A 25,138-nucleotide genomic window follows, 5' to 3' on the forward strand; every position below is an offset into this window, starting at 1 on the left:
GGCAGGTCGGCCCGGGCAGGGCTTATCCTGACCGTGGGCCACCTTGGAACTCAGCCCTGAGCTCCCACGTGGCCCCTGCCTTTGCCTCATTAGTGTCCCCAGCGGCCTCAGTGCTTCCACCGTCTGCCACAGTTTCCCTGTCTACGCTCTGAGGCTGCCCACCTGTCTCCCGCTCTCTGCCAGTCACATTTCCGAACTGTGCCCCTAACTGCCCCTCACCCAGCCCTCAGTGCCTCGGCCGTGTGGCCGTTGTCCTGTGTCCCAGGCCAGGCTTGTTCCGGGAGCCCAGCCTCCTCTGTCCCTTTGACACCCCCTCCCCTGCCCCTGTCCCTACAGGAACCTGCTCTACGTGTACCCGCACAGCCTCAACTTCAGCAGCCGCCAGGGCTCCGTGCGCAACCTCACCGTGCGAGTGCAGTACATGGCGGGCGAGGACCCCAGCCAGGCCCTGCCGGTCAGTGGCTGGGCCCGGGAGAGGTGGGCGAGGTGTCCCTGGCCGGCCCCTCATGGCCCTGCTCCCCCAGGTCATCTTTGGCAAGTCCAGCTGCAGCGAATTCACCCGGGAGGCCTTCACGCCGGTGGTCTACCACAACAAGTAGGTGGGGTGGGGGGCCGGGCACTGGTGGGGGGACAGCAGCGGGAAGAGGGGAGGGAGGGGCAGGTTCCAGAAGTGCTAGTGGGGGACCCCGAGACAGAGAGCAGAGACAGTGGGGTCTGCAGCTCTGGGGGAACACGTGACGAGGGAGGTGGGGCAGACCAGGGGGGTCCCCGTCCCCTGAACTCCAGCCCGGCCCTGCCAGGTCCCCTGAGTTCTACGAGGAGTTCAAGCTGCATCTTCCAGCCTGTGTGACCGAGAACCACCACCTGCTCTTCACCTTCTACCACGTCAGCTGCCAGCCCCGGCCTGGCACAGCCCTGGAGACTCCCGTGGGCTTCACGGTGAGGCCCCCCGCCAGCCTGCCCCCCCCCCCAGCCCGCCTGGCCCCTGCCCGGCCCTCCCCTGACCCCTAGCCTCTTCCTAGTGGATCCCACTGCTGCAGCACGGCCGCCTGAGGACCGGCCCCTTCTGCCTCCCCGTGTCCGTGGACCAGCCCCCGCCCAGCTACTCCGTGCTCACACCTGACGTAAGTGCTCTGGCCCCGTGCCTCCCACCGCCCTGGTCCCCGAGGCTCCCTGGGCTCCTGCCTCACGGTCCCCCGGGAATGCACTGCCCACCTTCCCTACTTTCCTGGTGGTTCCCCGTCGTGCCCTGCCTTCCTTGTCGTTAGCACCTCTGGGAGCCGTGTTGTCCTCTGTCAGGGCCAGGGCCCCGGCTGCCTCCTCACTCCTGCTCTTGCCTCTGTGTGTCCTATGGCCCCTGTGTCCCTCCCTGTCCCCTCCTACCCCTGCCTCCTAGTGCCCCTGCCTCTGCACTCACCGTACGCCCCTAGCAGCCCTGCCCACCTTCCTGATCACTGTCCCCCAGGAGTACTTCAGGGCCAATCATCCCCACCCCCTCTGTGAATACCCTCAGGCTGTTCACTCGTGCCCCTGGGGCCTCCATCTCCCATGATCCTATTTTCTGATTCGTTCCCTTCCATTGATGTTCCTCTTGGGTCTCCAGTGGAACCCCACAGTGCTCCCTCCTGACGGCCCTCACCCCCATCTCTGGGCTGGGCTGGGGGCAGGGTGCCCAGCTGCTCCCCCAGGCAGGGCCGTGCTGAGGCTGTGGTGTTGCAATCGTTGAAATGACTGGAGCTGGTGGCCTGGCCAGCGGGGGAGGGCCAGTCCGTGCGCACAGGTGTGGCCCTCCCACAGGTGGCGCTGCCGGGCATGCGCTGGGTGGACGGCCACAAGGGCGTGTTCAGCGTGGAGCTCCTGGCTGTGTCCTCCGTGCACCCCCAGGTAGGTGTTAGGACAGGAACCCAGGCGTTGGGCAACAGTTCCCACTGACCGGGGAGAGGCCTGGCCTTGGGCCATGGACAGACTTCACTCAGCTGGACCTGTCTCCCAGGAGGCTGCTGACTCAGGCAGGGAGCCGTGCCAGTGGCTACCCCGGCCGGGGCGTTGGCCCTTTGCACGGCCTCTCCTCCCCCATTTGTCCCCTGCTATTTCGGTGGTTCCTTCCCCCTCGCCTCCCTCCCTTCCTCTAACCCAGTGGTTCTCAACCTTCCTGATGCCGGGATCCTTGAATACAGGTAGGTCCTCGTGTTGTGGTGACCCCCAACCATAAAATTATTTTCGTGGCTACTTCATAACTGTCAAGTTGCTACTGTTATGAATCGTCATGTCAATATCTGATATGCAGGATGTATTTTCATGGTTACAAATTGAACATAATGAAAGCATAGTGATTCATCACAAAAACAATATGTAATTATATACGTGTTTTCCGATGGTCTTAGGCGACCCCTGTGAAAGGGTCGTTCGACCCCCAAAGGGGTCGCGACCCACAGGTTGAGAACCGCTGCTCTAGTGTCTCATCCCTGTCCTTATTTATTATCAATTCATTGATCCCCCGGCCTCAGTGCCTCTGCCCATTCAGCCCCCAACTCAATCCCCTGGGGCTTCCTGGACCAGGGCCCTGGCCCCTCCCCACTCACCCCCAGCCCCTCCCTCACCCAGGACCCGTACCTGGACAAGTTCTTCACCCTGGTGCACGTCCTGGAGGAGGGCGCCTTCCCGTTCCGGCTCAAGGACGGCGTGCTGAGCGAGGGCACCGTGGAGCAGGAGCTGCGGGCCAGCCTGGCGGCCCTGCGCCTCGCAAGCCCCGAGTTCCTCGTGGCCTTCTCTCACCACGTGCTGGACAAGCTCGTGCGTCTGGTCGTGCGGCCCCCGATCATCGGCGGCCAGATCGGTGAGCAGGCACGGCCTCGGCCCTCAGTTTCCCCACCTGGAAAATGGCCCCTCAGTCCCCTGGTCCTGGGTGACTTCCTCTAGCCCATTTATCTCTCTGGCCTCCGCTTTCCCATCTGGAAAGTGACCTCAGCCCACTGAGCTGAGAGCTGGTCTTCTGTGACCCTGCGATGGCCACATGACCCCTTGGACCCTAAAGTCTCTCTCAGGGAGGCCCCGGGCCCTGGGTCCTGGAATTTGACCTCTGCTCTGCCTGGCAGTGAACCTGGGCCGGGGAGCTTTTGAAGCAATGGCCCACGTAGTCAGCCTCATCCATCGGAGTCTCGAGGCTGCCCAGGACGCCCGTGGTCACTGCCTGCTGCTGGCGGCCTATGTCTACTATGCCTTCCGACTGCCTGGCACGGAGCCCGGCCTCCTGGGCGGTGAGTATTGGTGGGAGAATCCGGGGTACAGGCAATATCCGGGAGGAGAGCACCCTAGACAAAGGGAACCGCGTGTACACAGGTTCTGAGGCCACACAGGTCTTGGCTGGTCTGGACAACTTGCAAGTTTTGCTCCACCCCCGGGGTCTGGTATCTGCCTGCTTGCTGGCAGGTGCCTCGGCCAATCAGCCAGCAGGGACTCAAGCAGGGTCCTCCTACAAGCTCTATAAGGTGGGCAAGTGACTTCCCCTCGCTGAGCCTGTTTTCCCGTTTGTAAAACATCAATCATGTGCCCCGCGCTCCTGGGGGTGCTGGTGATAGGAGATGACATAGTAACCCATGCAGAATGCTTGGTACAGTGGGTACTCAGTCAAGTCGGATGTTCTTCTCATTTGCTCGATAACGAATAAGAACCACTACCTTCTCTGGGCGCTTACCATGTGCCCGGCACTGTGCTAGGTGTTTGTAGTCCCCCCCAAAATTGTTATGAGGCGGCAGCCATTCTCACACCCATTTTATGGGCGAGGCACCTCGAGGCTCATAAAAAGAAAGTGACTTCACCAAAGGCAGCCCGCTGGGAAGGGGCTGGTCATCAGGGTAGTAGGCAGGTGGTGACCGTATTCCCTCCCTGCTCAGGGGCCCCTCCGGTGGCAGTGCAGCCTGCCACGCTGGCCCGTGGCCCCGGCCGCCCTGCCAGCCTCTACCTGGCTCGCTCTAAGAGCATCAGCAGCAGCAACCCTGACCTGGCCGTGGCCCCTGGCTCTGTGGACGACGAGGTCTCCCGCATCTTGGCCAGCAAGGTAGGGCGAGGGGGACCCTGGAGCCTCCGGCCTCAGTGCCGTGGTTGCCAGGTGGGTGGGTGAAGGACCTCAGTGTTGGAGGAAGACAGGACACAGCAGACAGGGGCAGGGACACAGGCTGGACCCTGGGCCGCAGAGGGGCTGTGGCTGTCACAGGTTGGGAGCTAGGACTTGGTTTACACTGGCTCTAGACTCTGGGGCTGACCTAAGGATGGGTGGCTGGGGGTTGGCCTGGCGGTGAAAACATATGTACCACACACATACATAGATGCATATATATGCGTGCCCTGCATGTGTAACACATGCGGTACGCATGCATGTGTGTGGGTGCCTATACGTGTGTGCCCTATGTGCGTACATACTGGGAGGCACATATACATGTGTGCCCTATGCATGTAAATATACAGGTCACGAATATGTTTGCCCCATAGGTGTACATGCATGGAGCACAGGTATGTGTGTGCCCCATGTGTGTATGTTCACAAATGCATATCCACGTGTGCCCCATGTGTGTATATACAGGTATAGATACCTGTGTGTCTCACGCACGTGTGAACACAGGTTCATATACTCATGCACCCCATGCATATACATGCACACCAGTTTTCCAGGGTTGCATGTGGATGCCTACATGGGCACACATATATGTGGTCCAGGGTAGTGTTCACACTTGTTGTTTTTTTAAAGATTTTTAATTCATTTTTAGAGAAAGAGGATGGGAGAGGGAGGGAGAGAGAGAGAGAAAGAGAGAGAAACATCAATGTGAGAGCAAAACATCAATCAGCTGCCTACTTCACACCCCGCCCTGGGGATGGAGCTCGCAACCCGGTCATGTGCCCTGACTGTTGATCAAACCAGCAACCTTACGGTGAACAGGACAATGCCCAACCAGCAGAGCCACACCGGCCGGGGCACACCCTTCGTTTTGTTTTGTTTTGTTTTGTTTTGTTTTTTTCACACCCTTCGTTTTTTGTGGTGGTTTCTTTGTCGTCTGCCCATGGATTCTACCACTTACCCGTGTATCTCCAGGGTATCGACCGCTCACACTCCTGGGTGAATTCTGCCTATGCTCCAGGAGGCAGCAAGGCTGTGCTGCGCCGGGCACCCCCTTATTGTGGGGCCGAGCCCAGACAGGTGCCCTCCCTCCCTGCCCCTGCACGCGTGTGACCCCACCTCAGCATGAGCTCCTCCTAAGCCCTGGCTGCGGCTGACTAACCTAGGGGGACTGCCTGAAGGAGGAGGCGGCCCCTTCTGCTTTGTTTGGATCTGTGGAGCCAGTGTGGTAGGCATCACAGGGTCATCGTAAACTGCTGCCACGTGGACCACAGCCTCAGGCAGAGACAGAAGGAAGGGGTGGGTGGGGTGTACGTGGCATGTAAATGATATGCAAATCCAACCACTGTAACCTCACTGCCCCGCATGGCCTATTTCTATCCCTTTAATCCACTCCGTTCAGGAGGCTCTCAACTGTTGCCGTGACGTAGCAACCTGAATGGTCCCAAGGGGACAAAACTGAACGTCTGGGCTCCCCCGTCCTGTCTCAGACAAAGGGGAGCCCTATGGGCGGCTCCCTTTCTCCTACCCTATCCCAGGTTCCTCGTATGCAGGGGGGCTTTGCTTTCAGACAGACTTGGGTTTGAATCCTGGCTCTGCTGTGGGCTCGCCCTGCACCCCAGGCTCTGAATTTTCAGATGTGATTAAGATTCTAAGGAAAGTGCTCAGCACAGCAGTCTTGAGCCCAGGAGAGAGTTAGGGCGTTGCAGGTGGGATGTTGTTAGTGACACAGATCCTCGGCCCAGCCTCACCCCTGAGCCGCCAGCTAGTGGGGGAGCTAGGCACCACGCAAACAAGCGCACCAGCGTGTGCGTGCACAGTGTGCAATGCCCAGAAGGAGACAAACAAAGGGGACCACCAGCCTCCCTCTGGGTGGTCTGCGGCTTCTCTCCAGAGAGAGAACATGTTTTGCCGGGACCTGAAGGGTAAGGTGGAGCCAGGAAGCCAGAGGGGCTGGTTTCCCTGCCATGTGGCCCTCGGCCCTGTTCCAGCTCTGTGCCGTCACTCAGGCGACCTGCACCGCATGGTGGTCCAGGCGACTGTTAGCAGCACAGACAGGGGGACTTCTGGACAGACTTTCCAGATTGCTGGGAATCTGGGTTCATGGGTCCTGCCAGCCCCCCTGCATTTTTAACAGGACTCCCCCCACTGCCCTCCGATCTCTGAGGTGCCAGCTGGGCCTTGAAGATCACATAGGATGTGATGAGATGGCAAGAGGGTGGGCATTCCAGGTAGGAGGTGGAACCGAGGCTGGCCTTTGTAGTGGTTGCTGAGAAGCCAGGGTATGTGGCTGGGATTGTGGGAGTTGGGGGGACCTCCACTGCCAAGGCAGGGGTCCCAGGGCTGGGCCGCCTCCATCATTGGACCTGTTCTCCCTGCCAGCCGCCTCACCTCCTGACCAACAAAGGAGGAGGGGAGAGTGGAGCTTGAGTCCCCATACCCATTTCACAGATGGGGACAACTGAGGCCTAGTAAGGCCCCAAGGAAGGCTGGAGTGGGGCCAGGCCTGGAACCCAGGACTCTCAGCTGCTCCTCCTGCTTCTCATCACCATCTACCTCCTCTGTCCTAGAATTCTTCCTCTTTCTCCTCTTCCTTCCTCTCTTTAACCTTTTCTGTCTATACTCTCCCTCCTCCACATCTGTGCCCTCCCTCTTCTTTCTCTGTCTACCCCTGAACTCACTGACTCACTCATACTCTCCACCCTTGTCCATACTCACTCTCACCTCCTCTGACCACACTCACTCTTCACCATCTACAGTGATTTTACCTTCTCCACCTACACTCTTCCCATCCATTCTCTCACCTTTGTCTCTGCCGGGTCCTGCTCCATCCATGCTCACCTCTGTACTCCCTGCCTACGGGCTCTCCGGCCCACATCCTAACCTGTTCTGTTCACCCTGCTTTCCACCTCCTTGCTGTGTCTTCCTTATTTTCATCTCCGTCGCACTCTCCTTCTCCATCCACACCCCCACTGCCTGTCCACACGGACACATCTTTCCTCTGTCCATACCATCTACCCACACTAACCCCTCCTTGCCATCCCACCCTCTTCACTCCATCCCATCATAGGCCATCGACCGCAGCTCTACCCGAACCTCTTCCTACCTCGAGAGCTCCTCCTCCGCCCCACCAGCCACCCAGCCGAGACCCACTGTGCCGAAGGTAGTGGGAAGCAGGGGTGGGTGGCGCAGTTTTGGCCTGGGCCCGGCAAAGGGGTCCAGAGCTCCCATCCCCTGAGCCCAGCAGGGTCTGGAGAGCCCCGGGAAAGGGCACGTCTGACTCCTGCCCCCTCTCTCTTGCATGGCCTCCTGCTGCTCTAACCCAAGCCCTCCAGCTTCATCCTCCCCCTTCATGCTCTCCAGAGGGGGTTGGGGCGGGCCCCTCTGCTCTCTGTGACCCCTGCCCCTGCCCCTGCCTCCAGCTGCTACACGAGGAGCTGGCTCTGCAGTGGGTGGTGAGCGGCAGTGCCGTGCGCGAGGCCGTCCTGCAGCACGCCTGGTTCTTCTTCCAGCTCATGGTGAGACACCTCCTCCAGCCGGAGAGCAAGAGGCCCCAGGGGAGACTCTCCCTGGGGAGGGAAGCCCCCTGAGATTTTGCCTGAGACCCCTGAGAAATGGCTTCAAGACCCCCCATATAGGGACAGAGATAAAAGACCCCTAAAGGGATCGTTCCCTGGAAAGAGGCCCCGTAAAACTCCCTCCTAGAGAGAAGGCCCTCCCCCACCCGAAGAGATACCCCCAGACAGAGAAGGAAACCCCTGTGGAACTCAAGAGGTGCCTGAGAGACCCCTCCTGACTCCAAGCCCCACCCCCAATCAGGGGGGCTTCAGAGTCCCACTCAGGGCTCCCTCAAACCCACCCCTCAAGCCCAGTGCTCCCCCAGACCTTACCCCAGGAGACCTGCTCAGCCCCTCCCACGGGCTCAGCCTCAGACCCCCGTGGGCTCTGCCCATGGCCTTCTCGAGTCCTCCCCGTGGCCTCTCAGGCCCTGCCCTCAGCTCAGAGCTGTGACGGGGCTCGAGCCCCACCCAGGGCCCCTTACGCCCACCCTGACCTCCCCTCCCTTGCTGCTAAAATACCATTTGCAGCTCCTCAAGCCGCATCCCCACTTGGCGAGCCCCTTCTGCCCACGGCCCCTCAAGCTCTCACCCGGCCCCCACCCGGCCCCCAGGTGAAAAGCATGGCCCTGCACCTGATTCTGAGCCAGCGGCTGGACTCGCCCCGTAAGCTTCGCTTCCCCGTGCGTTTCCTGGATGACATCGCGGCTCTGGTGGGCTCCGTGGGCCTGGAGGTCATCACCCGGGCCCACAAGGTAAAGGTGAAGGGGCCTCGGTGGGGGAGGGGCTTGGGGCACCAGTCCTGCCCAGCTTCCTGGCTGCAAGGCCACCAGTCCCATTTGCTGGACGGGTCTGCTCATTCACTGCCATTTCTTTTCTTTTCTTTTTTTTAATGTATTTTTATTAATTTCAGAGAGGAAGGGAGAGAGAGAGAGAGAGAGATAGAAACATCAATGATGAGAGAGAGTCATTGATCAGCTGCCTCCTGCACGCCCCCTACTGGGGATCGAGCCCGCAACCCAAGCATGTGCCCTTGACTGGAATCGAACCCGGGACCCTTCAGTCTGCAGGCTGACGCTCTATCCACGGAGCCAAATCAGCCAGGGCCAATGTCATTTCTTAAGTACCTACTGTGTGCACATCCCTGTGCTGGGCACTAGAGACACAGCAGTGAACAAAACAGATGCCAATCCTTGCCCTCGTGGCGCTATGAGGGAGTTGAAGGAGTGAGGGGGCAATCTATTTGACGTCTGGGGGAAGAGTTTCAAGCAGGGGGAATAGCAAGTGAAAAGGCCATGAGGTAGGACGGTGCCTGGGCTGTTGGAGGAGCAGTGAAGTGGTGGGTGTGGCTGGAACAGAGGGAGCAGATCAGGAACGGGAGTTGGAGAAGGCAGAGAAGTGAGGGATCCATGAGCCCTCACCACAGTGTCTGTATACAGTAAGTGCTCAATCGTGGGCATTAGTGTTCTGAGTCCTTGACACCTGTCCAGGCCCTGGGTCCCTAATTCCCATGCCCTCAGGAGCTAGGTGGGTAATACTAATGATAGTGATCTTGAGCCTTTATTGAGCACTTACTGTGTACCTAACACTTGAGATGAAGCACATGATTAAATTCTCCCAACAGCCCCATAAAGTTTGTATTATTATCTCCATTTTACTGATGGAGAAATGGGCAGAGAATGACTAACCACCTGCCACCACCCACCCGAGAAGGGCAGAATTGGGGATTTGATCCCAGGCCACCAGGTCCAGAGGCCACACCCTTATCATCAGCTTCGGTTGGGCAAGCGGGGCCGATGAAGGAGCAGCGGGCGTGTGCCCAGTCGCTGTGGCCAGAACGTCTCATTTGAAAAGTGAAATGGGGCTTCTGGATTTGATGGGAACTTTCCAGATTTTTGAAACGCCAGCCTGGCCCGAGCCAGCCCTTGTGCAATCCCTTGCGACCTCTGGGCCGGTCTCGAAGGTCTCGACCTTGTTCCGCTGGAGCCTCCCCTAAGCACTGACATTCCCAGGGGCTGACCCAGATGGTGAGGAAACCGCCCTGGGAAAGGGTTGCAGGGCAGAGCAATGCCCCTGAGAAGCGCCGTCGGCACGGCTGCTAGTGGGGCATCGGTGACGGCCAGGGTGGTCTCACGCACGGAGCTCGGGGAACAAGGCAGACCCAGCCCCTGCCCCACTGCGGGCTCAGAGCTCCAGCAGGTTTTGTGTTGTGTTTCTTTGGGTTGCAGGGAACTAAGAGCCACAGAGGCTGACTTGTGAGGCCGGAGTGGCTGGTGAGAGCCCGAGGCAAGAACAAGCAGCTGCTGGGCCTGGAGGCCGTAGCGATCCCCTTGCTGTTCCTCCCACTTGCCCCGATCCCCTTGCTGTTCCTCCCACTTGCCCGGCACATCCTGCCCAGGCCTGGGCCTTGTTCTTAGCTCTGCCTTTTCCTCCTCCTTCGGGCTTCTCTCAGAACAGCACCCCGTTCCGTTGTCTTCGACACATGGAGTGATCTGAGATCCTTTGGTTTATTGTGGTTCCCCCGCGGGAAGCTGGGCGCTGTACAAGCTGTCCCTGCCCCTTATATCCGTTAGGGCAGAGGTTAACTGGCTCCAACATAATCACAGGTGGTTTAAAAGGGCCCTGAGCGTAAGTGGGCCGTGGGGGCTCCCTAGTGGGGCCTGGCCGTCAGGATTCACCACGGCGCCCCCACATCAGGCACCTGGCGGGCTGTGGGAGCAGGAAGACCTGGCCACAGTCCTTCCCCTCATCCCATTGGCCAGAATGTGACCCCATCACATGGTTATTCTCAGCTGCCAGGAAGGCGGGGAAATCCAGCCTTGGCCGCCCTCTGATATCCTACCCTGAGGGCTGGGAAGGAGGATCCAGGGGGAAGTCAGCAGCCAGTTTCCCCCATCCATGTCATGTTATTTAAATCTGGGGAGAGAGAAAAGAAAATCTGTCCTTAACAGTGCCCTGAGGGGTGTGGACCTGTACGTGTGGGGGAAGGGCGTGTGGGGAAGGGCGGGCTGGTCTGAGGGCGGAGACAACCAGGAAGGCCTGGAGTGGGAGGGGGGCGGGGGGGGGGGGGTGTTAAGAAGACGCTCGGCTCTGGAACAGTGATGCGGCTCCCGAGGCGCCAGTGGCCTTGGTGGCTGCCGGGCCCTGGGTGGGCCTGCGGGTGCTGGGCGTGAGCGTGGCTGCCGGGCCCTGGGTGGGACGGGGGGGGGGGCGGGGGGGGGTGCTGGGGTGAGTGTGCTGCCGGCCCTGGGTGGGCCTGCGGGTGCTGGGCGTGAGCGTGGCTGCCGGGCCCTGGGTGGGACGGCGGGTGCTGGGGTGAGCGTGGCCTGGGCCCTGGGTGGGCCTGCGGGTGCTGGGGTGAGCGTGCTGCCGGGCCCTGGGTGGGCCTGCGGGTGCTGGGGTGAGCATGGCCCGGCCCTGGGTGGGACGGCGGGTGCTGGGGTGAGCGTGCTGCCGGGCCCTGGGTGGGACAGGGGGTGCTGGGGTGAGCGTGCTGCCGGGCCCTGGGTGGGACGGCGGGTGCTGGGGTGAGCGTGCTGCCGGGCCCTGGGTGGGCCTGCGGGTGCTGGGGTGAGCGTGGCCCGGCCCTGGGTGGGACGGCGGGTGCTGGGGTGAGCGTGCTGCCGGCCCTGTGTCCCCAGGACGTGGAGCAGGCTGAGCGCCTCAACATCAGCCTGGCCTTCTTTCTCGGCGACCTGCTGTCCCTGGCCGACCGCGGCTTCGTGTTCAGCCTGGTCCGGGCCCACTACAAGCAGGTGGGAGCGGCGCGCCCGCCCACGGGGGCCCGGCGGGCGGGGGGGGGGGGGCGGGCGGGGGCAGAGAGACCGCAACGTTGCCCACGGGCCCCTCTCCGGCAGGTGGCCACGCGGCTGCAGTCGGCCCCCAGCCCCGCGGCGCTGCTGACCCTGCGCGTGGACTTCACCCGCATCCTGTGCAGCCACGAGCACTACGTGACCCTCAACCTGCCCTGCTGCCCGCTGTCGCCCCCGGCCTCCCCCTCCCCCTCCGTGTCCTCCACCGCCTCGCAGGTGGGCCGGCCTCCCTTCTGGCTCCTCCCTTGACCTGTGACCTCTCACCTTCAACCTATCTTCTGGGGCTCCCCTCGTCTCTGTCCTTTTCAGGGCGGGCCACTGTCCGGGGGGACCGTCCCCTTACCTCTGACCCTTCGCCTCTGACCCCTCATGCCCGGCACGTTCCTAGGGACCAGGTTCTAATGTCTCCCCCCTGAATCTTAACTCGCAGACCTGCCTTCCATCTGCTGTTTCTCGGACCTCTGACTTTTGACCCCAGTCCCTCCACCTTACAGGTTCACCTCATTCTCTTACCTCTGATCTGAACTGTGCTCCCTGTCACCTCCAGATAATTCCAGTCTCTCACCTCTTCACCTTAACTTCAGATGAGTTCATCCCAGCCCCTCCCCTCCACCCCCTGGCCCCTGGTGACGTCCTGCTTCCTCCCGCTCCCTTCACCCTCTGCAGAGCTCCACCTTCTCCAGCCAAGCCCCCGACCCCAAGGTGGCCAGCATGTTTGAGCTGAGTGGGCCGTTCCGACAGCAGCACTTCCTGGCTGGGCTCCTGCTGACGGAACTGGCGCTGGCCCTGGAGCCTGAGGCCGAGGGGTGAGCACAGGCCCTGTTCGGCTCCAGCGGGTGGGAAGGTCCAGGCACTACGTCTACTCTCTCCTGAGCACCTCACTACTCCACAGGGCATCCCAGCTGCACAAGAAGGTCATCAGTGCCGTCCACAACCTGCTCTGTGGCCATGATGTTGACCCCCGTTATGCCGAGGCCACAGTAAAGGCCCGGGTGGCCGAGCTGTACCTACCGCTGCTGTCGATCGTCCGGGACTCGCTGCCACGGCTGCATGATTTCGCTGGTCAGTGGGCCAGGCCGTCGGAGTCACACAATCCAGGGGCTCGATTGACACATAAGGCTCAGGTTGGGGAAGGTGGGAGAGCACAGTTAGGAGTAAAAACATGGCGTTAGGGTCCATAGATTGGGTTCAAGTGCTGGTGCGGGGCCCTGGCAAGCCATTAACCTCTGAGCCTCAGGCTTCTCACCTGTGAAGTGGGGACAGTGGTGACACTAACTACTTCCTGTAGTTATGTAAACATCTGCAGAGCTTTAGCCCTGGGACATTGTCAGCCCACAATAGATGGGAGATATGATTATAACATTTATTAGGTTCTGAGTAGAGAGGACGTGAGGACGGAAGGTGGGGAACACTGGGGCCAGAGGCAGTTGCAGCCCTGCATTTAGTCATTCGCTCATAGCACATTCACTGGCACTACTTAGGGACATGTACACCGTGGTGGGAAGCACGGACTTGGGATTCGTGGATTGGCCCCCTCCATCATTGGGAGGAAATTCTTAGTCTTTATTTCTAACTTTTTTATCTGCCTTTTGTTCTCCTTTCTTTCTGGGACTTCAGTTACACGTAAGTTGGACCTTCTGATCATGTCACACGTGCCTGCTACGCTCTGTTCCGTTCCCCATTCTTTTTTCTCTCTGTGCTTCACTTGGGATATTTTCTGTTCACCTGTCTTTGAGTTCACTACTTCTGTCTTCTGCTGTGTCCAGGCTTCTGTTAGCCCCAACTGTTGAGTTCTGAATTTCAGGTGTTAATATTTTTCAGTAGGCAGATGTCTATTTTATTTTATTTTTGTAGATTTCAATTCTCTGTTGAAATTCTCCATGTTCTTACCCATTTTAGTCCAACTTTTCCACTACTTTTTATTTTAAGAACTGCGTTTGCTTTTGGTCATTGACCGGCCTCCTTCTGCTGTTTCTTCTCTCTTAACAACCCGTTCCCTGCCTTTTCACATACCTTGTAGCTTTTTATCGTATTCTGAACATTGTATGTAAAAGAACCACCAGGATGGGAGCAATGTCATTTTTCCTAGTGAGGTTTCCTCTTCCCCCCTCTTAGCAGATGAGTTAAGGGGTCGATCACCTCAATCCAGCTGGGCTGGAGTGATAATGAGGCTCAGTTGACCTTTTGTTTCAAGAATCTCTAGGGTGAGACCTATCTGTTGGCTGCTCCTCTCTCTGGTGAGACTTTTTGGGGGAAAGGGAGAGGGGAAGGGCTACTCTTATAAGATCATAGATTTTTGGAACCAGACCATTTAGATTAAAATCAGCTTTACTATGTACCAACCCACTGCGTGACCCCAGGCAAGTAACTTCACCTCTACAGTTTCCTCATCTATAAGGTCGGAATGATGAAAGTCCTTCTCTCATAGGTGTGTTTTTTTAAGATCCGTAGTTAATATTGTTTAAGTTAGACTAGCACCTGGCACATAGGAGATTCTGTGTCAGTGCCAATTGATGCTATAACAATAGCAGCAGCCTATGTTGTTGTTGTCATCACCACCATCATCTTTACAGTTACCGCTCCTGTGGGCCAGGCCGTGTCCTGAGTGTTGAGCATATAGCAGTGGCCAGAGTAGATATAGTCCCTGCCTCTGTGGACACAATGAATGTACCTGCTTACAAGTACAATAAGTGAGCTCTGGGAGTAGATAGCTGGCGACTGGTCTGGGGGTGGTATCAAGGAGGGCTTCCATGAGGAGGTGACCTGTGAGCTGAAATTTGAGGCAGAGGGACAGCACTTACCAGGACTCCTTTTTCTCTCCCCCCTGCTTCCACCCCCAGAGGGCCCGGGTCAACGGTCAAGGCTGGCTTCCATGCTCGATTCAGACACAGAAGGGGAAGGGGACTTTGGAGGCACCATCAACCCCTCAGTGGCCATGGCCATTGCTGGTGGGCCCCTGGCCCCTGGCTCCCGGGCCAGCATCTCCCAGGGCTCAGCGACTGTGAGTATGGGGCCAGTCTCTAGAGACACTATCCCACCTGGTAATAGAAGTTATGTAACGAGATTCAAATCAGCCAGTTCTCATCTTATTTGGAGAAAATGAAAATCAACTCTGTCCCTTCTGAGCCCCCTGTCCCCTCTCTGGTCCCAGGGCTCTCGCTCCGGCTGTCCTCTCTCTGCCGAGTCTAGCCGGACCCTGCTGGTGTGTGTGCTGTGGGTGCTGAAGAATGCAGAGCCAGCCCTCCTGCAGCACTGGACTGCCGACCTGTCCCTCCCTCAGCTGGGTCGTCTCTTGGACCTGCTGTACCTCTGCCTGGCTGCCTTCGAGTACAAGGTTTGGGGCGTGGGCAGGGGATTGGAGGGTAGGAGGCAGGCCGAGTATGCATACAGAGCTCTCGGTGCTGTGGTCTGGGCACGAAGGGGTGGACTGTTTCTGTGCTGAGCCCAAGGAAAAAGGGAGGATTGTTCTTGTAAATAGAATTTGGAAGGTGCTGAGAGTTGGCAGTAAAGCAGAGAGCTGTGGCCCTAACCGGTTTGGCTCAGTGGATAGAGCATCAGCCTGCGGACTGAAGGGTCCCAGGTTCAATTCCGGTCAAGGGCATGTACCTTGGTTGCGGGCATATCCCCAGTAGAGGGTGTGCAAGAGGCATCTGATCGATGTTTCTCTCTCATCAATGTTCCTAACCTCTATCCCTCTCCCTTCCTCTCTGTAAAAAATCAATAAAATATATTTTTTTAAAAAAGAAGAAGAAGAGAGCTGTGTCTTTAAGCACAGGGTCCCAGAGGTCAGAAAGGGCCCGGAGAAGCAGGACTGGGTTAGCCCAGGTCCCATGGGAAAGGGCGGTCAGCCTGGAACCCGTTCTTTGACCTCCCAGGGGAAAAAGGCCTTTGAGCGCATCAACAGCCTCACATTCAAGAAGTCACTGGACATGAAGGCTCGACTGGAGGAAGCCATCTTGGGCACCATTGGAGCACGACAAGAGATGGTGCGACGGAGCCGTGGTGAGAGGGAGATGTCCCCCACGCCCGTCCCCACCAGCTGCTCTCAGCCTGTGTCCGAGGGGCCCCAAGTGGGCCCGTCCCTACCTCTCTGTCCGACTCACTTTCCCCAGAAATCCATGCATCATCCCCATGCACATGGGTGGGTATCCGTGTCCCCATCTCTTCTCACAAGTCACTCAGGCCTAACTGCGTCCACTCGGCCGGCACCCGCACCACCCCGTGTCCTCACAGGTTAGCCCACCTGGGTATCTTGGTGCCTGTGTGTTTCTCAGTCATGTGTGTCCTTATGTTTTTGCACGTCTGTGAACATGTGCCGGCCCATCTCAGAGAGGAGCCCGTTTGGGAACCAGGAGAACGTCCGCTGGCGGAAGAGCATCACACACTGGAAGCAAACCTCGGACCGCGTGGACAAGTAGGTGTCGCCAGAAGCAGACCAGTTTCCTGAGAACTGGCACCGCAGGCGCCTGCGGGGGGCGGAGCTGAGCCGCAGGGTAGGGTCTGGCTTCCAGAGGCTCCCCAACCCCCTCCTCTCTCCTTCAGGACCAAGGACGAAATGGAGCAGGAGGCCTTGGTGGAAGGGAACCTGGCCACCGAGGTGAGCCTGGTAGTTCTGGACACGCTGGAGATCATCGTGCAGGTAAGGTTGGACCCAGCATCTTCCTGACCTCCGACCCGCCCCAATGCCTTGTGACCTCGGACTCCAGAACCCCTCTCCGTTCCTGACTCCACGACCAAGCCAGGCCCTAACCGCTGGGTTTCTGACCCCGCAGACGGTGATCCTGTCCGAGGCCCGGGAGAGTGTCCTGGGTGCGGTGCTGAAGGTGGTGCTGTATAGCCTGGGTAGCTCCCAGAGTGCCCTCTTCCTGCAGCATGGCCTGGCCACTCAGCGGTCCCTGGTGTCCAAGGTGAGCACCACTCGGCAGCTGCGGCTCTTAGCGTCACAGTGACCGCCAGTCGCTGAGCACCTAGTGTGTTTTCAGCAGCTCCGTGAGGCAGACATCCCTAGCCACAGTTGACAGAGGAGAGAACTGAGCATGGGGGTGGCAAAGGCACTCACCCAGTGTCACACCGCAAGGACCTAGCCCGGGTTTGACTCCCAAGCCTGCTGTGCATGGCCAAGAAGGCAGAGCACAGACAGGCGCCCCCGCCCCAGTCCCCACGGGGGACCTTCTGATCGGGCATGGGGAGGGGCTGACCAGTGTCCGTCTTGGCCCTGGGGGGCAGTTCCCAGAGCTGCTGTTCGAGGAGGACACGGAGCTGTGCGCCGACCTCTGCCTGCGGCTCCTGCGACACTGCGGCAGCCGCATCAGCACCATCCGCACGCACGCCAGCGCCTCCCTCTACCTCCTCATGCGCCAGAATTTCGAGATTGGCAACGTAAGCGGGGGCGGCCGCCCGGGGGTGGGGGTGATAGGTGGAGGGTGGGCAGGGAGAGGGTGAAGTGAGCCCGTGGAGCAGGCGCCGGTGGGAGGGTCCGAGGCCCCCAGGTGAGCTCTCCCCCGCTGCCCCCACAGAACTTTGCCCGTGTGAAGATGCAAGTGACCATGTCACTGTCGTCCCTGGTGGGGACAACGCAGAACTTCAGCGAGGAGCACCTGCGACGGTCACTCAAGACCATCCTCGCCTACGCCGAGGAGGACGTGGGGCTGCGAGACAGCACGTTCGCCGAGCAGGTGACCCCGCCAGGCCCCCGCCCTGTCCACAACTACCAGGCTCACCTCGGTTGCCGGGGTCTTTGCCTTGGAGTCCTGACCCCACCGCCTTGGCCCTGTCACTTCCCCATGAGGCGCACTTCCCACTCCAGGTCCAGGACCTGATGTTCAACCTGCACATGATCCTGACGGACACGGTGAAGATGAAGGAGCACGAGGAGGACCCCGAGATGCTCATTGACCTCATGTACAGGTGAGGAGAGCCCGGGGGACCTTCAGCCCTTCACCCTCAGGCAGGTGAGCAGATTCATGAGAAAGCGAGGGGAGCAGGTGAACATGCAGGTGACAAGAGGGACAAGTAAGGAGGGCCGGGGGAGGGCCGGGAGAGCGGGCAGATGGGGAAAATCAGGTGAGCGAGGGGTCAGGTAAGCAGACAGGTGAGGCTACAAGTCAGGTGAGGGCTCATAAATGAACCGATGAGGAGGGTGCCCGATGGACCTACAGAACAAGGACAAGAGGGGACAGGAGGGAGAAACAGGTGAAGTGCAAGCAGCGGGTGGAGGGGTGGCAGATCAGGGGGGTAAGTAAATCTGGAGGAGAGGTAAGGGGTATTTAGTAAGAAATTGGGGAGTGGGAGGTGGAGAGGCAGGTGATGCAGGTAGGGAAGTTAGGGGCCATGAGGAGGGACGGCCTGGGAAGGTAGGTGACATGGTGCATGTGCGAGGGGATCAGTGAGAGGGGTGTGGCAGAGTAGACGGATGAGCAGAAGGACAAGTGAGAGAAGGACACTTGGGGGTTTGGTGAAAGGATGGACAGTGACGATTGGATAAGGGAGGTGAATAGAGGAAGAGGGGAGATGATGGGCAGGCAAATGGGAAGACAGGTGAGAGGTTGGACAGGCAAGGGAATAGGCGAGGGACTGGACAGGTGAGACAGAAGGGGGATGGACAGGTGGGTTAAGGGATCAGGGGATGGTTCAGGTGAAAGGATGGAAGGTAGGACAGGTAAGAAGATAGACTGGTGACGCGGGGACAGGAGAATGGATGGACAGGTGAGACGGGTGAGGGGATGGATAGGTGAGGAGACAGGTGAAGGGAGGAAATAGGTGACTGGATGGACAGGTGAACGGAGTACAGGTGAGGAGATTGGCTGGTCAGTGGGGCAGATGGGTGGGGTAACAAGTGAAGGAGTGGGCAGGTGAGAGGCAGGCGGGCAGGCAGGGTGAGTCCCCATCCTCCTCACATCCCCCCTCACCTGGGCACCAGGATTGCCCGGGGCTACCAGGGCTCCCCGGACCTGCGGCTGACGTGGCTGCAGAACATGGCGGGGAAGCACGCAGAGCTGGGCAACCACGCGGAGGCCGCACAGTGCATGGTGCACGCGGCCGCGCTGGTGGCGGAGTACCTGGCCCTGCTGGAGGACAGCCGCTACCTGCCCGTGGGCTGCGTTTCCTTCCAAGTGAGTGGTCGGAGGGGGAGGGGTGGTGGGCAAGGGTGGGGGTGGCACCTGTGCGGCGGGGACCAGCCCTGACACCACGTCCCACCCCAGAACATCTCGTCCAACGTGCTGGAGGAGTCGGCCGTCTCCGACGACATCCTGTCGCCTGACGAGGAGGGCTTCTGCTCCGGGAAGCACTTCACGGAGCTGGGGCTGGTGGGGCTGCTGGAGCAGGCGGCCGCCTACTTCACCATGGTGAGGCGGGGCTGCGCAGGGCTCGGGGCTCGGGGCTCGGGGCTCGCGCTGGGTGGCATCATAGATGTGCTGATGGCCCTATACTTGCTCCCGGTTACTTGAGGGGAAGCTGGGGGATTTGCAGAGGAGAATGGGGACCCTCAAAGGCCTCCATGACCTGCCTTTCTCTCTGTTAAACCCATGACATGCAGGCTGGATAGCGTAAGCCTTTAACACATTCAGCTAGTATTAAAACCTTTTTTATTATAGAACATTTCGGTGCTCGCTTCGGCAGCATGTATACTAAAATTGGAACGATACAGAGAAGATTAGTATGTCCATCCGCCCCCAAAAAAGGAAAGGAAACCTTCAAGCACACATAAAGAAGAAAGCTGTACCCCCACCAACCCCACACCCAGCACTCGAATTCATCAACCACCTGCATTTACCGTCTTGTTTCATCTCCTCTTTACCTCCAGCTCTTTTGGGTTTTCTTTTTTGTTGTTGTTTTTTCTTTTTTTTTTTTTCTTTTTTTTAATGTTGTCGAAACAGGCCACCAAAAATTAGGTTGCCTCCAAAAAATAATGGGAGAGAGAGAGGATCTTTTTTTGAGTTTTTGTGGGGCTTTTTGACATCTGAAAAAACAAGATCCCAGTTTTCACAAATTGATGAAACAAAACGTGATCATTCGGGTTTATAAACCTTTGCTACTCAGTGTGGTCAGAGGACCAGCAGTGCGGCCATCGCCCAGGGCTTGCTAGAACGCAGAGTCCTGGGCGACCCAACTCTCTGAGCCCTGCACTGTAACAAGGTCTCAGATTCCTGTGCACTTTAGAGTCGGAGAAATTCCGGCTTAAAACCAATCTGATATCACAGCGTCACACCCACGAGTACCTGTGTGCAACTCCCACTGAGAAAGTCCCTTTTACACAACTTTTATCCCGCATGACGAAGTTCACAGGAATTCTTTTTTATTTTTTAATCCTCACCCGAGGATATGTTTCTTATTGATTGTAGACAGGAGGGAGGGGAGGGGAGAGAGAGAGAGAGACATCGATGTGAAAGAGAAACATTTATGGGTTGCCTCCTGTACGCACTCCTAACAGGGACCCATCCTGCAACCTGAGTATGTGCCCTGATCAGGAATTGAACCCACAACCTTTTGGTGTAACCAACTGAGTCACCCTGCCAGGACATGCATTCCTTGATAAGTTGGTGCCTGGGCATTTATTTTTAATTGTTGTAAAGGAGTTTCTCCTCCAGCTTGCTTGCTTGTGCGAAAGCAATTAGTTTTTCTGCATTTCACTTGTTGGAGATGGGAACTGTTCCAAAGGTTTTCTCGCCTGCCTGGGGCTGCTTGCTTGACCTGTTCCTCAGTTCCTGTGCTTCTGGGAACTGATAGTTACATTTGGGGCCCCACTCAGTTTCAGGGTCAGGTTGCCCAGTGAGATTTCTTTCCTGTGGGGCCAGCCCTCCTAGTGATGTTGTTGTCATTATTGTCACTTCGCTGGAGTCTCACAAAGGCCTCATGAGGGGAAGAAGCCGGAAGGTAGACATAGACCTTCTGATAGCCAACATCCAGGGCACCTGCTGTATGCCAGGCTTGATGCTGGCACCAGCTAGGGATAAGGGGCACCCATGAGTGGTCACTACCATGTGCCAGGAGGCAGTGGGCTGGTGTTCCGGTCCTGACCTTGGGGAGCGTCTCTGAGGTTCAGTGTCCCCTCTGAGGAATTGGGGGGGGGGGGCGGGGAGGAATTCCTCCTCCCACCAATGAAGGAACATGGGTAAAGTGTAGATGTACACAGTGCCTTGTCCATAGTAATCATGGTGGAGACCACAGCGGGGTATGTAGGGGCCAAGTGGAAAGGCTGATGCCCCATCGGGTGGGGGTGGTCAGGGTAGGCGTCCTGGAGGAGGTGGTGGAGGATGGGGCCTTGGAAGGTGAGTCAGAGCACAGAAGGGAGGGCTGTTCCAGGCAGGAGAGGACCAGGGAGGGTGCTGGGAATCCTGACCTGCTCCACCCCACCCCAGGGTGGGCTCTATGAGGCGGTGAACGAGGTGTACAAGAACTTGATCCCCATACTGGAAGCCCACCGTGACTACAAGAAGCTGGCTGCTGTGCATGGCAAACTGCAGGAGGCCTTCACCAAGATTATGCACCAGGTTGGCCCATGGTGCCCTCCCAGACCCTGCCCTTGGCCCCACCCCACCTTCCCAGGCTAAACTCTTGACTCTTCTCTTCCCCACAGAGCTCTGGCTGGGAGGTAAGTCCGCCTGGTGGCCATCTGCCTCTGGGGCCCCCAAGAGGCTAGCAGCAGTGGTCATGGACAGCCACCAGGGGGCGCCGGAGGAGCATGGCTGCCGGGGCACAGGCGTGGGGACTCAGTGGGCAATGACATACCCCACTGCTTTCCCCCAGATGCCCCCTCCCTTCCCCAAATCTCCAGGGCAGCCTGTGACTCACCCAGCTGGGAGCTCTCCAGAGACACCCCTCCCTTGGGCAGGGCCTGCTCAGTCATGGCCTGCGAGGGGGCTCTGACTCTCTTTCTTTTTCTCTTTGTCTCTTTGTGTCTCTTCTCTCTTTCCCTCCATTTCTCCCTGTCTCTCGCCCTGTCTTGACTGCTCCCTCTGTTTCTCTTGGTCTGTCTCTCCCTATCTCCCTACCTCCCCCAGGATCTCTGCTCCTCATTGCCATTTAATGCTCCCCTCTCCCGCCTTTCCCCCACTTGGGTCTATTTTTAGGCATCTCCTAGTTTGGGGAGAATTTTCTGGCCAAAGATGGCAAGAACCCAGAGCCGAGGCAGGAGGGCTGGGTGGGGGCCGGGGGGGGGGGGCAGGTCCCCTCCCTCCCTGGGTCTCTGGTCTCATGGGGCAGCATAACCAGGACCCTGGGAGTTTGGTGGCTCTGACCTCTGACCTCCCCCATGATTTTGTCTCTCTGTCCCCTGCTCCCCACCTCCCTCTCCTGATGCCTACCCCACCCCTCCTGGATCTGCTTTGGTGAGTGAACATGGAGCCACCCCTTCCTTTCTGGTGGGGGCGGGGAGGCGGGGGAGGAGGGAGAGGATGCCCTGGAACAAAAGAGGCAGAGTCTCTGTCCCAAGCATTTATTGAGCACCTGCTGCATACCCAGCCCAGTAGGCATTGAGGATACAGCTGTGAGCAATATAGCCCCAGTTCTTACTTCATATAAGGGATAAATGAGGAGGCAGATTTGGGGGAGGCAGGAGACAGAAGCTAGGGAGAAAGAGCAAGGGTGTGGGCAGTCGGTGGTCGTCTGAGTCCATGCCCAATATTCAAGGGGTCCCCCTGCCTCTGCCTGTGCTATGATGTTCTTGGAGTCCTCACATGCTACCCAAAGTGCTCTGGGTCTCCTGCCCATGTCCACCTCTTCCACATGTGGGGCCCGCACTTCTGGAGCAGGGGGACCTCCCGCGGGGCCTCCTGGGCAACACTCCCCCTTCCCGCAGCCCCAGCGCGTTTTTGGAACATACTTCCGCGTGGGTTTCTACGGTGCCCGCTTTGGTGACCTGGACGAGCAGGAGTTTGTGTACAAGGAGCCATCCATCACGAAGCTAGCCGAGATCTCACATCGGCTGGAGGCACGTCCCGGTGGTGGTGGGTGGATGGGGCACAAGGCTGCCGTGGGGTGGGGTGGGGGCTGCAGCTGTGCGGCCCGAGTCAGCCCCGTGTCCCCAGGAGTTCTACACGGAGAGGTTTGGAGAAGATGTGGTCGAGATTGTCAAAGATTCGAACCCTGTCGACAAGACCAAGCTTGACTCCCAGAAGGTGAGGGTTCCTGACCATGCCTCTGGGGTCCCCAAAATCTTATAGTCGGGGTGATTCTCAGCACTGTTTCCTGGAAACCCTCAAATCCTTTTCCACTGAGAAAGTCCAAAGCTTACATCCTCCAGGGACCCCCAAATCCTTAACCTCAGGTAATTCCCAAACATAAGGAGACCTGGGATTCTCAGATGTAAAACCCCTAGACCCATGGAGGCCCAAATCCCCTTTCTCCAGGGACAGAGCCCTGCTGGGAGGCTGGCAAGCCCCAGGGGGGTATGTGGGGGCTGTGGGAACCTCACACCGGAGTCCCGTGCCCCAGGCCTACATCCAGATCACATACGTGGAACCGCACTTTGACACCTATGAGCTCAAGGACCGGGTGACCTACTTCGACCGCAACTACGGCCTGCGCACCTTCCTGTTCTGCACGCCCTTCACGCCTGACGGGCGTGCTCACGGGGAGCTGCATGAGCAACACAAGCGTAAGACACTGCTGAGCACGGACCATGCCTTCCCCTACATCAAGACACGTATCCGCGTGTGCCACCGGGAGGAGGTAGGTGGGGTTCCCAAACCCGGGTTGGGGGAGGTGAGGGGGCTCCCAACGCCAACCTCCAGGCCCCAATCTGTAGCCTCAAATCTCTACCTCCAGACCCAGCTGATCCAAGGCTGCACCACAACCAGACCAAAGCCCCAGAGCTAGACAAAGGCAGCTGAGCCAGGCCCTTGCAGAGCCAGGCAGGCAGGCGCCCTCACACACTGTTCATGACACAGCCACTCAGGCCCCTCCCACCGCAGCTGCCCTGGGCTGGCCTGGGTAGGACATGGTCAGGCCCCAGCCAGGGCGTGCTGCTCCTAACCCTGCAGACGGTGCTGACGCCGGTGGAGGTGGCCATCGAGGACATGCAGAAGAAGACACGGGAGCTGGCCTTTGCCACCGAACAGGACCCGCCCGATGCCAAGATGCTGCAGATGGTGCTACAGGGCTCTGTGGGACCCACTGTGAACCAGGCATGGCCGGTGGGGTGTGCAGGCTGCCCAAGGCCCCCAAGGGTCCATGCAGACACCCTCACAAGGCCTTCTTACCCCACAGGGTCCCTTGGAGGTGGCCCAGGTGTTTTTGGCAGAGATCCCAGAAGACCCCAAACTCTTCAGGCATCACAACAAGCTACGGCTCTGTTTCAAGGACTTCTGCAAGAAGTAGGCCTGACCTCACCCATTAGAGCCCCTTCAACCCTCATCATGGCTCTCTGCCTACTTTACCCCCCAGTTCTAGCTCCTGACCCACCTCATGGACTCCTCCTCCACCTCTGGTCTTGCTTTCTCTCCTGAGTGCCAGTACCTGAGCACCCTGCCATCTGGCCCTCAGGTGCGAGGATGCGCTGCGAAAGAACAAGGCCCTGATTGGGCCAGACCAGAAGGAGTACCACCGCGAGCTGGAGCGCAACTACGCCCGCCTAAGGGAGGCTCTGCAGCCCCTGCTCACCCAGCGCCTGCCCCAGCTGCTGGCGCCAACCACCGCCAGCCTCAGGTGCCTGACCCAGGCCCCCCACCCTAGAGAGGGCAAGCGGAGGCAGGCACAGGATGGGGATTGTCGTGCACATCAGCATATGCATTCGGCTTTGCACACAAAGATGTGACTACCTGGGCATGTGCACAAATGCACACTCTGGGCAATCATTTCAGATCCTAGTGCATTAGGTCCCAGACACGCAACTTCATCTTTCTGAGCCTCAGTTTCTACATCCGTAAAATGGGCTCGATACGATTCTGGTGGTGGGTTCCGGGAGAGAATCTATGAACCCACAGCCAGATCAGAATGGATGTGAAAGGAGCAGGGAAGACTCTAAACGAAGCTTTGGCGGAGGAGAAGGGAGAGGGCTGGGAGCACTATGGAGTTGGGGGCCCTGTGTCCATGTTGACCCACCTCATTCTTCCCCCAGGAACTCCTTGAACAGAGCAAGTTTCCGGAAGGCTGACCTCTGAGCTCACAGGGCCTGAAACCACACCCAGAGCAACCAGCATCCTGGCCTCAGCTCTGTGCCTTTCTGGGGTTCTGCCCCACTCGGGGTGACCACATTGCATGTGGTGCTGGGCCCTCTGTTCCTGTTTGTGCACTGATACTTCTTACCTTTTTTTAATTTAAAAATTTTTTTATGAGCAGCCTGTGTGGTGTGGTCCCTGGGGGCTGGGTCATGGGTGCACGGCGTATCCACACTCTGATCTTCGACAGCCAGAGACTCTGTTGGGTGCCAGGGACACAGCAGTGACCACAGTTGCAAATGCCTGCCCTTGTGGGGCGTGCCGTTCTGATGGGGAGGCAACACACAAATGAAAACGTCGCATGTACATGGGAATAATAGTAATGTTTGTTGTTTTTCCCTCAAAAGGAACATTTATTAAACCCTTGCTGATTGCCCAGTCCTGTACTAAAAGGCTCCCAGAAAGACACTGCTCCATTTATGGGTCTTTAGGTCCAAAAACTCCAAGAGGCCCCTGCCTCATGGTTATTGAATCTTCTCAGCACCACTATCAGGCACACTC

At 58.4% G+C, this 25,138-nt stretch overlaps 1 protein-coding gene across 5 annotated transcripts in view; it reads left to right on the forward strand.

Moving 5' to 3' along the window:
- Positions 1-24,757, forward strand: part of DOCK6 (dedicator of cytokinesis 6) — a 44,952-nt gene extending 20,195 nt beyond the window's left edge. Inside the window, exons 15-50 of one of the 5 annotated variants that reach the window (XM_059696755.1) lie at positions 337-454; positions 525-595; positions 801-939; positions 1,023-1,124; positions 1,798-1,884; positions 2,605-2,836; positions 3,096-3,257; positions 3,894-4,057; positions 5,087-5,191; positions 7,182-7,274; positions 7,534-7,629; positions 8,283-8,429; positions 11,310-11,423; positions 11,526-11,696; positions 12,147-12,286; positions 12,373-12,542; positions 14,321-14,481; positions 14,632-14,814; positions 15,356-15,482; positions 15,810-15,894; positions 16,023-16,119; positions 16,253-16,387; positions 16,707-16,859; positions 16,997-17,155; positions 17,287-17,387; positions 18,400-18,592; positions 18,683-18,826; positions 20,840-20,971; positions 21,058-21,072; positions 22,285-22,410; positions 22,508-22,597; positions 22,914-23,150; positions 23,462-23,605; positions 23,688-23,794; positions 23,964-24,125; positions 24,538-24,757. In XM_059696755.1, coding sequence (XP_059552738.1) covers positions 337-454; positions 525-595; positions 801-939; positions 1,023-1,124; positions 1,798-1,884; positions 2,605-2,836; positions 3,096-3,257; positions 3,894-4,057; positions 5,087-5,191; positions 7,182-7,274; positions 7,534-7,629; positions 8,283-8,429; positions 11,310-11,423; positions 11,526-11,696; positions 12,147-12,286; positions 12,373-12,542; positions 14,321-14,481; positions 14,632-14,814; positions 15,356-15,482; positions 15,810-15,894; positions 16,023-16,119; positions 16,253-16,387; positions 16,707-16,859; positions 16,997-17,155; positions 17,287-17,387; positions 18,400-18,592; positions 18,683-18,826; positions 20,840-20,971; positions 21,058-21,072; positions 22,285-22,410; positions 22,508-22,597; positions 22,914-23,150; positions 23,462-23,605; positions 23,688-23,794; positions 23,964-24,125; positions 24,538-24,580 — 4,705 coding nt within the window. In that variant the 3' untranslated portion in view covers positions 24,581-24,757. The remainder of the gene's footprint in view (positions 1-336; positions 455-524; positions 596-800; positions 940-1,022; positions 1,125-1,797; positions 1,885-2,604; positions 2,837-3,095; positions 3,258-3,893; positions 4,058-5,086; positions 5,192-7,181; positions 7,275-7,533; positions 7,630-8,282; positions 8,430-11,309; positions 11,424-11,525; positions 11,697-12,146; positions 12,287-12,372; positions 12,543-14,320; positions 14,482-14,631; positions 14,815-15,355; positions 15,483-15,809; positions 15,895-16,022; positions 16,120-16,252; positions 16,388-16,706; positions 16,860-16,996; positions 17,156-17,286; positions 17,388-18,399; positions 18,593-18,682; positions 18,827-20,839; positions 20,972-21,057; positions 21,073-22,284; positions 22,411-22,507; positions 22,598-22,913; positions 23,151-23,461; positions 23,606-23,687; positions 23,795-23,963; positions 24,126-24,537) is intronic. The other 4 variants (XM_059696756.1, XM_059696757.1, XM_059696759.1 and 1 more) reach the window with 4 other exon arrangements.
- The last annotated feature ends 381 nt before the right edge of the window (positions 24,758-25,138 follow it).

The sequence above is a fragment of the Myotis daubentonii genome, chromosome 5 (genome assembly GCF_963259705.1).
Source record: "Myotis daubentonii chromosome 5, mMyoDau2.1, whole genome shotgun sequence".
NCBI lineage: Eukaryota > Metazoa > Chordata > Mammalia > Chiroptera > Vespertilionidae > Myotis > Myotis daubentonii.